Source organism: Piliocolobus tephrosceles, chromosome 16 (assembly GCF_002776525.5).
Source record: "Piliocolobus tephrosceles isolate RC106 chromosome 16, ASM277652v3, whole genome shotgun sequence".
In the NCBI taxonomy this organism is placed as follows: domain Eukaryota; kingdom Metazoa; phylum Chordata; class Mammalia; order Primates; family Cercopithecidae; genus Piliocolobus; species Piliocolobus tephrosceles.
Genome location: NC_045449.1, coordinates 23,825,426 through 23,838,677, shown reverse-complemented (window position 1 = coordinate 23,838,677; position 13,252 = coordinate 23,825,426). Strand labels below are relative to the sequence as shown.

The 13,252-nt window shown below is 37.1% G+C and overlaps 1 protein-coding gene across 1 annotated transcript in view; it reads left to right on the top strand.

Moving 5' to 3' along the window:
• NUFIP2 (nuclear FMR1 interacting protein 2) overlaps positions 1–12,648 on the top strand; it is a 38,749-nt gene extending 26,101 nt beyond the window's left edge. The window contains exons 3-4 of the mRNA XM_023183942.3: positions 212–244; positions 3,892–12,648. Of these exons, the coding sequence (XP_023039710.1) occupies positions 212–244; positions 3,892–3,944 (86 nt within the window). The 3' untranslated portion in view covers positions 3,945–12,648. The remainder of the gene's footprint in view (positions 1–211; positions 245–3,891) is intronic.
• The last annotated feature ends 604 nt before the right edge of the window (positions 12,649–13,252 follow it).

The window sequence follows — 13,252 nt, the reverse complement described above, 5'->3', positions numbered from 1 at the left end:
CAGTAACAGAGCAAGACCCTGTCTTTTAAAAAAAAAAAAATTATAGGAAAATGTGAATGCTTTGTCTGAGCTTCATAGAATTTTGCCATTTTCAGCCCTACCTCCGGTCTGGCGGTAAATCAGCCTAGGATTTTTAGATTTAAAATGAAAAACATAGCTTCAAACTTTGTTCACCAAAACTTAGTGTGTAATTCTCTTTTTTTCTTTGCAGAAATGGAATCTATTTGGAATTTGCAGAAGCAAGGTAAGAATGATTAGATTACTTAAAATGTCACTAATAAGTAATCACTGGACATTATTTTTGGGTGGGATTAACAGATGGGTGGTAATTTACCAAATAGACTTTGTATTTTGAGTTATTTAATAACTGCAATCAAAAGGCACTAGCAACTGGGCTGGGTGGCTCATGCCTGTAGTCCCAACACTTTGGGAGGCCAAAGTGGGAGGATTGCTGAAGTCCAGGAGTTCAAGACCAGCCTGGGGCAGCATAGCCAGACCCCATCTCTTTTTTTTTTTTTTTGGGAGACAGAATCTTGCTCTGTCGCCCAGGCTGGAGTGCAATGGCGCGATCTCGGCTCACTGCAGGCTCCACCTCCCGGGTTCATGCCATTCTCCTGCCTCAGCCTCCTGAGTAGCTGGGACTACAGGCGCCCGCCATCACGCCCGGCTAGTTTTTTGTTTTTCTGTTTTTTTTTTTTTTTGAGACGGAGTCTTGCTGTGCCACCCAGGCTGGAGTGCAGTGGCCAGATCTCAGCTCACTGCAAGCTCCGCCTCCTGGGTTTACGCCATTCTCCTGCCTCAGCCTCCCGAGTAGCTGGGATTACAGGTGCCCGCCACCTTGCCCAGCTAGTTTTTTTTTTGTATTTCTTTTAGTAGAGACGGGGTTTCACCGTATTAGCCAGGATGGTCTCGATCTCCTGACCTCGTGATCCGCCCGCCTCGGCCTCCCAAAGTGCTGGGATTACAGGCTTAAGCCACCACGCCCGGCCAGTTTTTTATATTTTTAGTAGAAACGGGGTTTCACTGTGTAAGTCCGGGGTGGGATGGTCTCGATCTCCTGACCTCGTGATCCGCCCGCCTTGGCCTCCCAAAGTGCTGGGATTACAGGCGTGAGCCACCGTGCCTGGCCGATGGCTCTTATTTTTTAATTAAAAAAAAAAAAAAAAAATGTAGGCAAGGCGTGGTGGCTCACGCCTGTAATCCCAGCACTTTGGGAGGCCGAGGCGGGCGGATCACGAGGTCAGGAGATTGAGACCATCCTGGCTAACATGGTGAAACCCCGCCTCTACTAAAAATACCAAAAAAAATTCGCCAGGCGTGGTGGCGGGTTCCTGTAGTCCCACCTACTCGGGAGGCCGAGGCAGGAGAATGACATGAACCTGGGAGGCAGAGCTTGCAGTGAGCTGAGATCTTGCCACTGCACTCCAGCCTGGGCAACAGAGCAAGACTCTGTCTCAAAAAAAAAAAAAAAAAAAAAATGTAGGGCCAGGCACAGTGGCTCACAACTGTGATCCCAGCACTTTGGGAGGCTGAGGCAGGTGGATCACCCGAGGTCAGGTGTTCAAGACCAGCCTGGCCAACATGGTTAAACCACATCTTTACTAAAAATACAAAATTAGCTGGGCATGGTGGCAGGTGCCTATAATCACAGCTACTCGGGAGGCTGAGGCAGGAGAATCGCTTGAACCCAGGAGGCGGAGGTTGCAGTGAGCCGAGATTGTACCATTGTACTCCAGCCTGGACAACGAGAGCAAAACTCCATCTCAAAGAGAAAAAAAAGTGATAGTATTAAGAGTGAATATGAAAAAAGAAAAAACAGCGACAAAAAGATACTACCGTATCACGACTGGTGAGGATGGGACAATACTGTAAGTGAAAAAAACAGTGGAAGGTATTCTTTACCTACTAGGTAAAGATACGAATGATTTTTTTTTCCCCTCCTGGTTATGAAAGTAAGACAAGCCATAAATGTTTTTAATGTGGGAAACCAACATGAATAAGTTTCCACTTTGGCTGGCCTTTCTCTGTGTTTGTGTGGTAGACAACAAATAGCCTAAGAACTGAAATTCATAGTTCAGAAAAATATTAGCTGTTATAGGAACCTTATCTGGGCTGGATATTCTCTGAAAAGATGGTTAAAAATTAAAATAGATTATCCTGATTATTGTGTACCTTCTTCCTGAATATATTAAAATATGATTATTGTGGAATACATGAAATAAAGTGAGAGTTTTGTAGTAGTCACTGACAATAGATTTGGGTTTTTGAACCACGTAACTGAATTGTATCCTATTCCTCATTTACTTTGCTCATTAATACAAGTGCATTTCAGATGGATGTGAAATTCCTAGAATTTCAGAACTTGAAATGTGTAAGAAATTCTCTTATTTTACGTATTAGGAAAATGAGTTCCAGTGAGGTTCCTATAAACTAGAAAGTGGCAGGACTAGAATGTAGGTTCCCCTGATTTCCCGACTTTGCTCTTTCTTCTGGAGTTACTTTCTGTGTATCTTTCCAAACAAATGAAAAAAAACGTAGACTAGAAAATACACCCTGCAGGCTGGGCACGGTGGCTCACACTTGTAATCCCAGCACTTTGGGAGGCGGAGGCAGGTGGATCACCTGAGGTTCAGGAGTTCAAGACCAGTCTGGCCAGCATGGTGAAACCCCATTTCTACTAAAACAAAATTAGCCAGGCGTGGTGACACATGCCTGTAAATCCCAGCTACTAGAGAGGCGGAACCAGGAGAATCGCTTGAACATGAGAGATGGAGGTTGCAGTGAGCTGAGATCATGCCATTGCTCTCCAGCCTGGGCAACAAGAACGAAACTTCGCCCAAAAAAAAGGAAAAGAAAATATACCCAGAAAAGTAGACCTACCTGTCTTTACTGTAAAATGGCCATTAACTCTTTGGAATGAGCATGTTCTTCATGGAGGGTTTCCAGTGGGTGGCCCTAGGAGTCCCAGAAAGGATATTATTATATTATCTCTGGACTAAACTAGATTGATTGTTAGGCTGAAGTGGACTTGAGTTTTTCCAATACTATTTTCAGGCCTTTAAAATTTTCTATTGGGTAACCAGTTGTATTGACTTGCCTTTTTTTTTTTTTTTAAAGCATGTATACTTGAAAAAGTTGTTAGGTAGAAATTACATATGTGTGTGTGTGTATATATATATAATAGTATATATATATAATGAAAGCAGTGCCCCTCCAGAAGAGGGGAGCATGCAGCTAAATAGTAAGAATTTAGAATAACTCTGGAGTCTTTGTCCAGACACATTCTAACAGTTCTATATTTTGAATCTGAAAGATCCATAAGCTTTTGTTACTGCTGAGAATAAAGGCTGGTGTTACTGTGGGAAATGGAGTAAGCCTTGATTAGGACTGAATTGGTAGTTTTGCTAATTAATTTAATGTCAAGTTTTTGGTGCCAGGTTTTACTTAGATAGTTCCCACACTGGTTAAAATAAATTTTGACTTCATTTGCTGAGAACAGCAAAAGAAAAATCCAAGTGTTTCTTTTAATATTGGATTATTGGTGACAAGCTTTTTTATTTGGCTGCTGTTTTCAAATACACTGCTTTTGTAATCAGTAGAAGTACATAAAACCCTTATTAAGTGAACTCAACCATCTCTGATCTGTAGGAGTTGAGGCCCTCACTGTCTAGAGGACTCTGTACTTGGAATTCATTGGAATTCCAAACAGCTACTTCCAGGTTGAGAAACTGGATCATACGTGTGTTAGTACAAAGAGGAAATGGGCTTGAAGTTTTGTTTTCATAAAAAAATGGGGCGATTTAAATGATGATTATTTGGGATTTGTTATTGGAACATGGGTATTTTGATGTTCTAGAACTTATTTTTATTTTTATTTTTTAACCTTTCTAGATCCCAAAAGGATAATCACTTACAATGAAGCCATGGATAGTCCAGATCAATGAAGGACCAGACTGCCTATTTGTAACCTTTCTGCAGCATTAGAGCCATCGTTCATGGGGGACACAAGGCTTTTATGCTCCTAGATTTTCAACGCAGCAGAGGAACCATAAGTAGAATCACAGGATAATATATACAAATATATATATATACATATATATATATATATATATATAGTTATTTAAAAAAAGGCAACTGAAAGTAATTAGACTTCTTAAGGAATCAAATTTATTTCAAGAGACTACACATGGTTATTTAATCTCCGGTACTGAATAGGTTTTTTTTCTTCTGTTAGTTTTTGTTTTTAAGTGTGAATGCAAGTGATTAATGAATACAGACTTAACAAGTGTGGTTCTAAAGTTCCTGCTGTCATCAACTTGGGCAACAAATGACCCACTGGAAAGGCAAATCCACTTAAAAGATCTCTGTATCTTGTTCTGTGACTGAAGTGATACACTAATCACGGGGAACCCAGAATAATTCAACATTTTCCCCCACTCCTCCCTTGATCTTTTTGGTTTTACTTTAATTAAGCCCTGCGAGAATGCTGGATAAATGCCTTGAAGTTAGCAGGGTGTATTTTTTTAGCGAATATGATTTGCATGTCTTGCCAGGAGTTAAGCGGCCTCTGTGGGGTGTTGGGGGAATACTTTATTTCTTTCCATTTATTTTTTGTGGGGTGGGGATAGGGGAGGGCATTGAAGTTCTACAATTCTGGAATAGTTGATGGTACATAGTTAACTTGGCTTCGGTTACATATTGGACTTTAACAACTGAAGAATCTATGCGTGTCATTTAAAGAAAAGTTGCAGAACAAGCAATTGGCTTAGATATACGATCTGGAAAAATATTCCTGTGCCCATATTTTAATGTAATTGTATAACTGGGAGCAAAAATATATTCTGCTTTTCAACTGTAGGTGCTCCAGACTTGCTCTCTGTCACTAACACTAAATGTGCTGTTTTCCTTGTTTTTCATCAAACATTTAAGACAAACTTAGACCTTTCTGTAAATTCTCTTTTTAATTTCTCAAAAAAATCTAAAAGGGGAAGAAAAAAGTCCATGAAAACTAAAACTTTTCATGTTTTTAGCCAGTGAGAAGGTAATAAACCCTGACTGTAGAAGGTGTGTTGTCATGCAAACTATACTTCTGAGCTTATTAGCTTCTAATTATATCTTAATAAATATATTTTATTACTAGAGCAAGATGGGTTTTTAAGGAAAATAATGTGAAATTCTGGAAATTTTCTTTGGGGCAGAGAAGAGCATTAGCCCTGTCTTATCATTACATTGCCATCCTGTTGCACTGCAGCTTGTGTATAGCATGCTAAAATAAATTTTTGTGTGTGTGTGCAGAAATTAAGGGTCCAATTGAGATTGGGTGATGTTTGTAGCATAGTAACAAGTTGTCTGGCCTGACACAGCATCACATCACACACACAGAAATTAGTATATCCATGTATGTCAAATACAGGTTAAAATATCAGGGCATTTATATAAAGAGTTGTAGTCTTCTGATAAAAGTAGACTGGATCCCCTGGGGTATCTGGGGAGAAAGTAACTACTTTTGCTCTACCCCTAGAAATGTCCAGTTTTGAGTGACTGTAGTATGGATGGGTTTTCTTGTTTTGTTGATTATTTGAGGCTTTTAAAACAAGTAGTTCATGAAAGAAGCTGTTGGACTCAACATAGAGTAGAGTAACTATCTTTTTAGTCTGGATTTCTGCCCTGCTTAGATTTTAAAAGTATAAGCATGGATTGCCAATTCCACTTGATGTAAACAAAACTTTTTTTTATACATAATATATATATATATATATATATATAAAATAACTTATTGTATCAGTCCAGGTTCAGAAACTTGTGGTAGGCCAGTTCCAGATAGTTTCATTTCACCTGTAAACTGTATCACTTTTACCGATATTGTAATTTTCAAATGTATAATATGTTTACAGATGTGCCCTGCATTTAGTCTGCCTTGTTCCTATTTTGATTTTTGTTGAGTCTCCTGCCTGCTTGCCAAAAGCTAGGATGCTTCAGGCCCATGTACAATTGAAAGCAGAGGCATCCTTGAGCTTTAAAGCATTGAACAAACTGGAAAATGCAACATACCACATAACTGAAGTGAAAAAAGTCTGTGTTTTTGTGTTTTTTTAAATAAAATTTTTCAAAAAGTAAAAAAAATATATATATATATAAGGTTGATTAAAGGGAAAAAAGGCTCCAGTTTGTTTTACAGGTTTTAAAGTTCTGCTGTGTGTTCAATTGCCTTGTGTAACCACTTGTCGCCTTAGGGCCAGATTCCCCTCACCACTCCCCCTTTTTAAATGTCCATTTTGCTTGCCTGGAATTTTAAAGTTCTTCTGTCTCACAACTCACAAGAAACTCTGGGTTTGTGACATACAGAGGTTGAATGAATATATATTTGAAAACGAAAAAAACAAAAAACAAACCCAGCCTCCACCTGAATTGGGCTTTTTAACTTAGAAGCAACGCTTGATTGAACATCTTTAGAAAGCTGTTGCTTTTCTGATTTCTTTCCATATCCCTCAGGCCTCAGTGTTTGGAGAAGCCAAAAAGAATGTATCACTTCTCTGTCTGTCCAAAGGTTTTTTGAGAGTCTCACTTTTAAATGAAACAATGCAACATTTCACTTTGATTTCTCCACTGAAATTTCCTTGATTATATGGTTAGAGGTATGTAGTTAGGAATGTCTGTTAACTTTCTGAGAACCCTAGTGCCCCATCATATTAACTGTCAGTATTTTGGGGGCATTAGGTTAATAGACTTAATTGCCTAGGTACAAGCAGGACTTTGGGACAAATCTCTTTGTGCTGTTTGGTAACACTTAACTCTATTTGTTGCAATCCTTCTCCTTAGGTCCTCACACAATTCCTTACAGAGCACTTATTAAAAAAAAAAATCTTAAGAGTTGATCTGTTTTCTGATTATTTTGTGTAAGCTTCTAAACAGACTTCAGCTGTGATTAATTTAGCACATTTAAATAACGTGTTATTGTTTGGTATAAAGAATTTTCCTCCAACTCAGAGTATTAGTACTGTAGCATAAACCAAATACAGTCTAGAGGGGATTTTTAACATCCCTCCATTATAAAGACTGAAAAAGGGGTGTGTGTGTATGTATGTGTATGTGTGTGTTGAGTGTGTGTGAGGAAAAGATGGAGATATTAAAAATTAGTAAATGAATGTGTATAAGACATTAGTATTCAGAGAATGAACTTGTATTTATTTTGTGCCATTTGTTTTCATTACACAGAAAAAAGTCAGGTGGTTTAAATCCTTAAAAGGGTAGTATTGAAAAATGGCACTAAGAATGAAATTATGACCTATTTTTTTAATAGCTATGAAGATACTAATTATGGGTGAATATTTCTTTTTAAATCTGTTTTGATTATTGTAGGCTTCTGTGTCACATACCACTCTTGTAGGTGTCCTCAATAATCCCTTTTTCCCGCAAAACACACAGGGTGTATTATCTTTCTTTTTATTCACCCTCACTTTGCTGAACTGAAGTTAATTACATAGCCTTTCTCCTCCTTAGTAATGAACCTTCACATAAAGTGTATTTACAGCATCTATGGTAGCCAGCCCTTTCTCCTCTACTTTCTAGGAGGGGATTAAATTCCAATAACTAGGAATTTAATAACAGATTTTTTTTTCTTTGAAATAAATGGCCAGAGAGTTTCTCCATTTTAGAATTTTGCTGTCCTCCTTAGTCATCTGCTTACCTAGTCATTACTCATCTGCAGAAACTTCATAAAGGAAAAGTGCTGCATTGTTTTACAAATAACAGTTTTAGGGAAAACCTCAACTATGGGAGTTGTCCACAATACAAAATTTTCAAAAAACATTACATAGCGGTCATTTCATATTTGGTTGTTAGACTTGTTGCTTCCCCACATCAGAGGCATCTAATGATTTATCTTTTGTAATTGCTGTAAACTTTTTAAAATAAAGCCATTTACTGTGAAATTGTCAGGTATCAAATGGCTATTGGAAAGGGACTTTACTCAATTTTAATTCCGCTGTAAATAAGGAGGGAGTCATTCCTGTGAGGGTCTCTTCAGAGAAATAGGTTAGAAGTCCAATTTCCAGGTATTACGAGTATAGTTATGCCACTGGGCCATATCCTCAAATAACAACAGCTGATCCCTCTTGTATAAATATGTTAACTGTGCAGAACAGTTATGCTATAGGACAAATACAATGGTCTTTAGGGTCAGATCGGTTGATGCCACACCAGTCAAGGTAGAGTCTGATAGGGCAGTATCTTAATAAGCCTACCCATGACTTAACTGTTGAATTTGAAAGGAAAACTTAGGATTTGCTCTCCTCCCCTTCACCCCCACAAAATTTTGATAATTTGTTTAAAAGGCAGAGGAAAAGATTAGAAGCATAAATAGCTGCTCTAAGTTTGCCAGAGGCACATAGCTTAACATTAGTTCTTAATATCGATGTTATTTTTACTAATGTAATTAATCAACAGAGCACCAAGATTCTTTCATGGTGAAAAAGGTGGGCTTCTGTTTTGGTCTTTTAAAATGTTTCTTTTAAAATATGTATCACCTGTGTGAGAACCGGGACCACCTGGGAGAGTGATGAATCATTGGCTGTACTCAAAAGCATTGCTTTACTGAGTTTTAAATTTCACACCGTTTTGCTGCTCAAGAAAGGTCTTAAAGTAGTTAAAGGATGCCAGCAATAGTCTGAATAGAATTTTCGGTTGTCTGCATAATAAAAACACCCAGTGCAGCATGATTGGAATATTGCTTTTGCATTACTGGCAATGGTACATCAGTTATGGGCTAGAAACTATGGAACAGCCATCCTGGGATGCTGATTCAGACTTCCCTATTTATCCATACAATTTTGTTATGTCCAGAGTTCTAAAGCCGTTTTGTAATACTGCAGTATCCCCCCCCCCCCTTTTTTTTTTTTTTGAGACGGACTCTATTGCCCAGACTGGAGTACAGTGGTGCAATCTTGGCTCACTGCAACCTCCACTCCCTTGGTTCAAGCAATTCCCCTGCCTCAGCCTCCCGAGTAGCTGGCATTACAGGCGCACACCACCATACCAGGCTAATTTGTATTCTTAGTAGAGATGGGGTTTACCATGTTGGCCAGACTGGTCTTGAACTCCTGACCTCAGGCAATCTGCCCGCCTCGGCCTCCCAACGTGCTGGGATTACAGGCAGGTGTGAGCCACCGTGCCTGGCCAGGTATCCCTTTTCTACAGCCTTACTAAACTAGCTACAAACATTTATTTTCCAATTTAGTTTTACTTTCAGTGCATATCAAAGTTATACTCTTCAGACCAACAAACTTGAGGGCAAATTATATAGCTTTCCATATACTCTTTTTTCCTCAGGTGCTAATCAAAGGCTCTGAAAATGGATACTGCTTTAGTAATGTCTGCTTTATTCTTAAAATGCTTATTTCTTTTGCTAGATGTAAAGATTTGGTGTTAACAAAAGTGGTTTTAATATGTAAATAGGAATGAATGCCTTTAGTTTACCCTGTCTGTCTATTATTATTAGTCTGTTTTCATTTATCCTTCATAGAGGAGGATCCTTTCTTGATCTTGAATACATTTCATTAGATATTGTTTTATTTTAAGAATGAAAATACAACTGTTTTCTGTCTTAGATTAATCCTGCTGCTGCTATGAGAAACTGAAAATCAAGAATGTGATGCACTTTTTACATTACTATATACCATACATATACCATAGGTTGCTTTGATACCTTTACTGTAGCACAGCCACTAACAAGAGTGAGTGAATTATAAAATTCTCTTTGGGAGGGAATCAGTAGAAGTAACTAATTCTTAGCTGATATTGGCCTATGAAGGACAATAACTTAGAAATAAAAGAATTCTGTTAATAGTAGTACACTTTTTGGCCTTAAATGTCTTCTACTACTGAAAATAGTTTAAATCTTAGCTTTGTTTCTATTACTCCCTCTCTCTGCCTCAGAAAGAGGAATTGGGAAGAATGGCTTAAAGGATGTGGTGTCATTGATTTGTTGTTGATCTTTTAGAAAACATTTGTCTATGTAAGCTGGGAACTTAATTTTGTTTGTATATAGAGAAGAAATAATGCTGCCCTGAACCAATCAGATTTATTTTAAATCAAATCAATCAAAACTCCAACTATTCTGTTTCTCTCGTCTTTTTACTTCGCAAAGGAAAACTTTAGTAAGAATGCTACTTGACAAGAAGAAAAGTCCTTTCTCAAGCACATACCCAAACTTGAAGGTGGTGATTGAACCCAAAATAATGGGTGGGAAACACCAAATGAGGTGGAGGAATATGAGAAAGATGTGTGGGCCAAAGCTATCTGGTTATATTTTGATGTTGCCAATATTGCAAAGCCAAAATTTTAATTTGCTTATTTAATATATTTGTTGGCCAGAGATCTATTTTTATATCAATGTGCCTTGCATGTATATTAAAAAAAAAGAATTGGAAAGGCCATGTAGTAATGCCTGAGATAGTTGATGGTTCTTACCACCTCACTAATTTTTATGCAGTATGAAATGCTCATTCTATTGCCCAACTGGTGCTCTCTGTTTAAAGTTATAGATCTTGTCAAACTGGAACTATTTTATAAGCTGGGGAAGTGATTTACTTTTTTTGTTGTATCTTTTTTGTTCTTAATCTGTTAGTGGCTGTCCTGTAGTGGGAAATAGTTAAAGGATTCTTCACTCCCTTTTCTTCTCCCTTCAGCACCTTCTTCAAGTAAACATTTCTTCTGTGCTTTGAAAAAAGTTTCAGCTTGCTGTCTCTTTTAGTGTTTTAAAGAAGTGTTATACAAAGCATTGTTTGCAAAATGTAGGGAGATAATGGAGTCCACTTTAATTTGGAATTCTGCGTGAGCTATGATCCAAGTTATCAGCTCTTTCCAACTTTAAAAATTTTGTTAAAAGCACCTTGCTTAGAAATTTTAAAATATTTATGTCTGCGACAATTGTTTCAAAATAATAAACTGTGCAATTCTTGTCATTAAAAAAAAAAAAGATCTGAATTCTCCCTAATGTGACTTGTTAGTTTCTCTCTGTATTTCCTGCCAGTGTAAATGTGAAAGCTTTGCTTGCATTACGTTTTAGAAATGCATTTTGCACACTCAAATTTTGCCGAAGCTCCGTGAAAAGGTTAGATCTAAGTAGATGAATAAAGCTATGCACATGTTTTGAAAGTTTAATTTGTGTGTCATTACCAAAAGTGACCGATTTGTCCTTATTACTTTGCTGTTCTTAGCTTTACCATCTTTGGAAACTTGGCTCAAAGTTATATAGGTCTGGGCTGGCTCATCAGTGGAACTAGGAGAGAGGAAAACTGGCACCTATTTTAATAAAGTTCAATTTAAACGAGAGCTTGACTTGTATCTATTAAAGGGCTTTTCTTGAAACAGGGCAGTTTTATCAGCTTTACAAATCATTGGATGCTCTTCCTTAGTAATATTTTGGTTTATTTGATCAAATAGAAATGGAAAGTAATTCAGACTGAAAGACCCTTTTTTGTCATATGGAACTTGGTGACAATTTTATGTCTTAAAGCTGGTTTAAAGGTAGGATGGCCTTTTACCTTTATTGCTTTTGCGTAAATTTGGTTTACTGAATTGACTGGCTTGAGATTAGAATTATTCAGTTGTTTGTAAGATCAAAGCACAGGTGGTTTTAAAGATAACATGTATCTTTTAAAAAATTGCCCAAGCTGATTAGAACAAATTTAGAAATTGGGTGCATTTGGTTCAAGTGCTGCAGTGTGCATGTACTAAATAGCTTTACCTTGTGTGTATGTGTACTTATAATGTATAGATGTACTGCCCAGGTTTTGTCAAATCTTTTTTAAAGCTTTTTTTTTTAATTGCTTCAGGACTTTTGTAGGAGAGGCTAATATGTTTAAGTAGAAGATATTACTGATGGTATTTTCCCCGTGTTCCTACATATAAAATAAATATTTCCGTTTTATAGCTTTTTCAATGTACAGAAGAGGGTTACTTCTTCATCAAGTATATTGCCTTTGAGGACACAGCAAAACCCTTCTATATGTATCTTCATTGATAGTGGCAGTTAAAAACGAAGTCATCCAGTTAAGACTCAAAAGGTGACCCATAATTAATTGCATGGCCTTAAAAGGCAGAAATACAGGAGTGTAGCAAGCATCATCTTAGATGGCTATGGTTCTTCTTTCGCATCTGTCAGTAGTTCACTTATGTTCAGTCTTAGAACCTATTGGAAAAGCAAAATAATTTCTGTGTCTTGTGCAGAGGCACTTAGGAGCTGAGTTACATCTTAATCTAGGGGAATGGATGATAAATGGAGTACAGTTACGTTAAAGAATGTTTTCCCTTCCCCCTCTCAAAAAGTTTCAATGTTTGTTTTGCCCAGTCAAAAATATAGGTCTTTTCTAGATATAAGAACAGTGACCAGAAATTTTCCCTTTTGCTAAATGCTTAGGTATTTGCTATAGCTGTTTCTGATGTCATGGATTCTGAGGAAGTGTCAGTTACGTGATGATCTTCCTTTATTGTTGTCTTCATCATGTTCAGTGTTTTAAAAATATAAATTACAAACACTCTACAACCATACCCAGATTTACTTATTTTATCAGAAAAAAAAAACTTGAGAAATTTGTAGATCAAATTGAGAGACAAGTGTACATTGTTGAATAAAAAATTTTAAAGTTTCTGAGGTGTTTGTTATCTTTTGTGTGCTTTAATTTTTAAAAGTCTTTACTGACGAATCTTAAATTCAACTGATAAAAAGTAAAAAACAACCTGAAAGCAAAGTTTTATATTGATGATGATTTTTTTCCAAAGGGTCAAATATGTGAAGAATTTAAGTCTTAAGTGTACTATGGTCCTGTGATTTTTTTTTTTTTTTAAATCATAGAGGTTTTTACAGTGCTTAGAATTAGCTTGCTTATTGAAAAATCCAGAGCTATCCTGCCTTTTTGCAGGACATTAAGTCTTATGCTCTTCCAGTTGAAATAAATCAAAATTGAGCTAAGCAGTTAAGCAGCTAGAATGTTAAGCTGCCAAGATTCTGAATTTATTCATAACTTTATGTTGAAACATGTGGCAGTACACACTGGAGAAACTTCCTGTTTCTATAGTACTGATTTGTCACAAGGTGGAAGGAAAATGAATGCCAACTTCAGCATTATTAGAAAGAGCAGGAGACGGGAGGAAAAGACATGAAAACATTTACCAAAAGTGTTAGTCACTATAGAGATTGATAGCATTTAGGTCATGTGCTTTATTGTTCTTTGAGATAAGGAATAATTGTCCT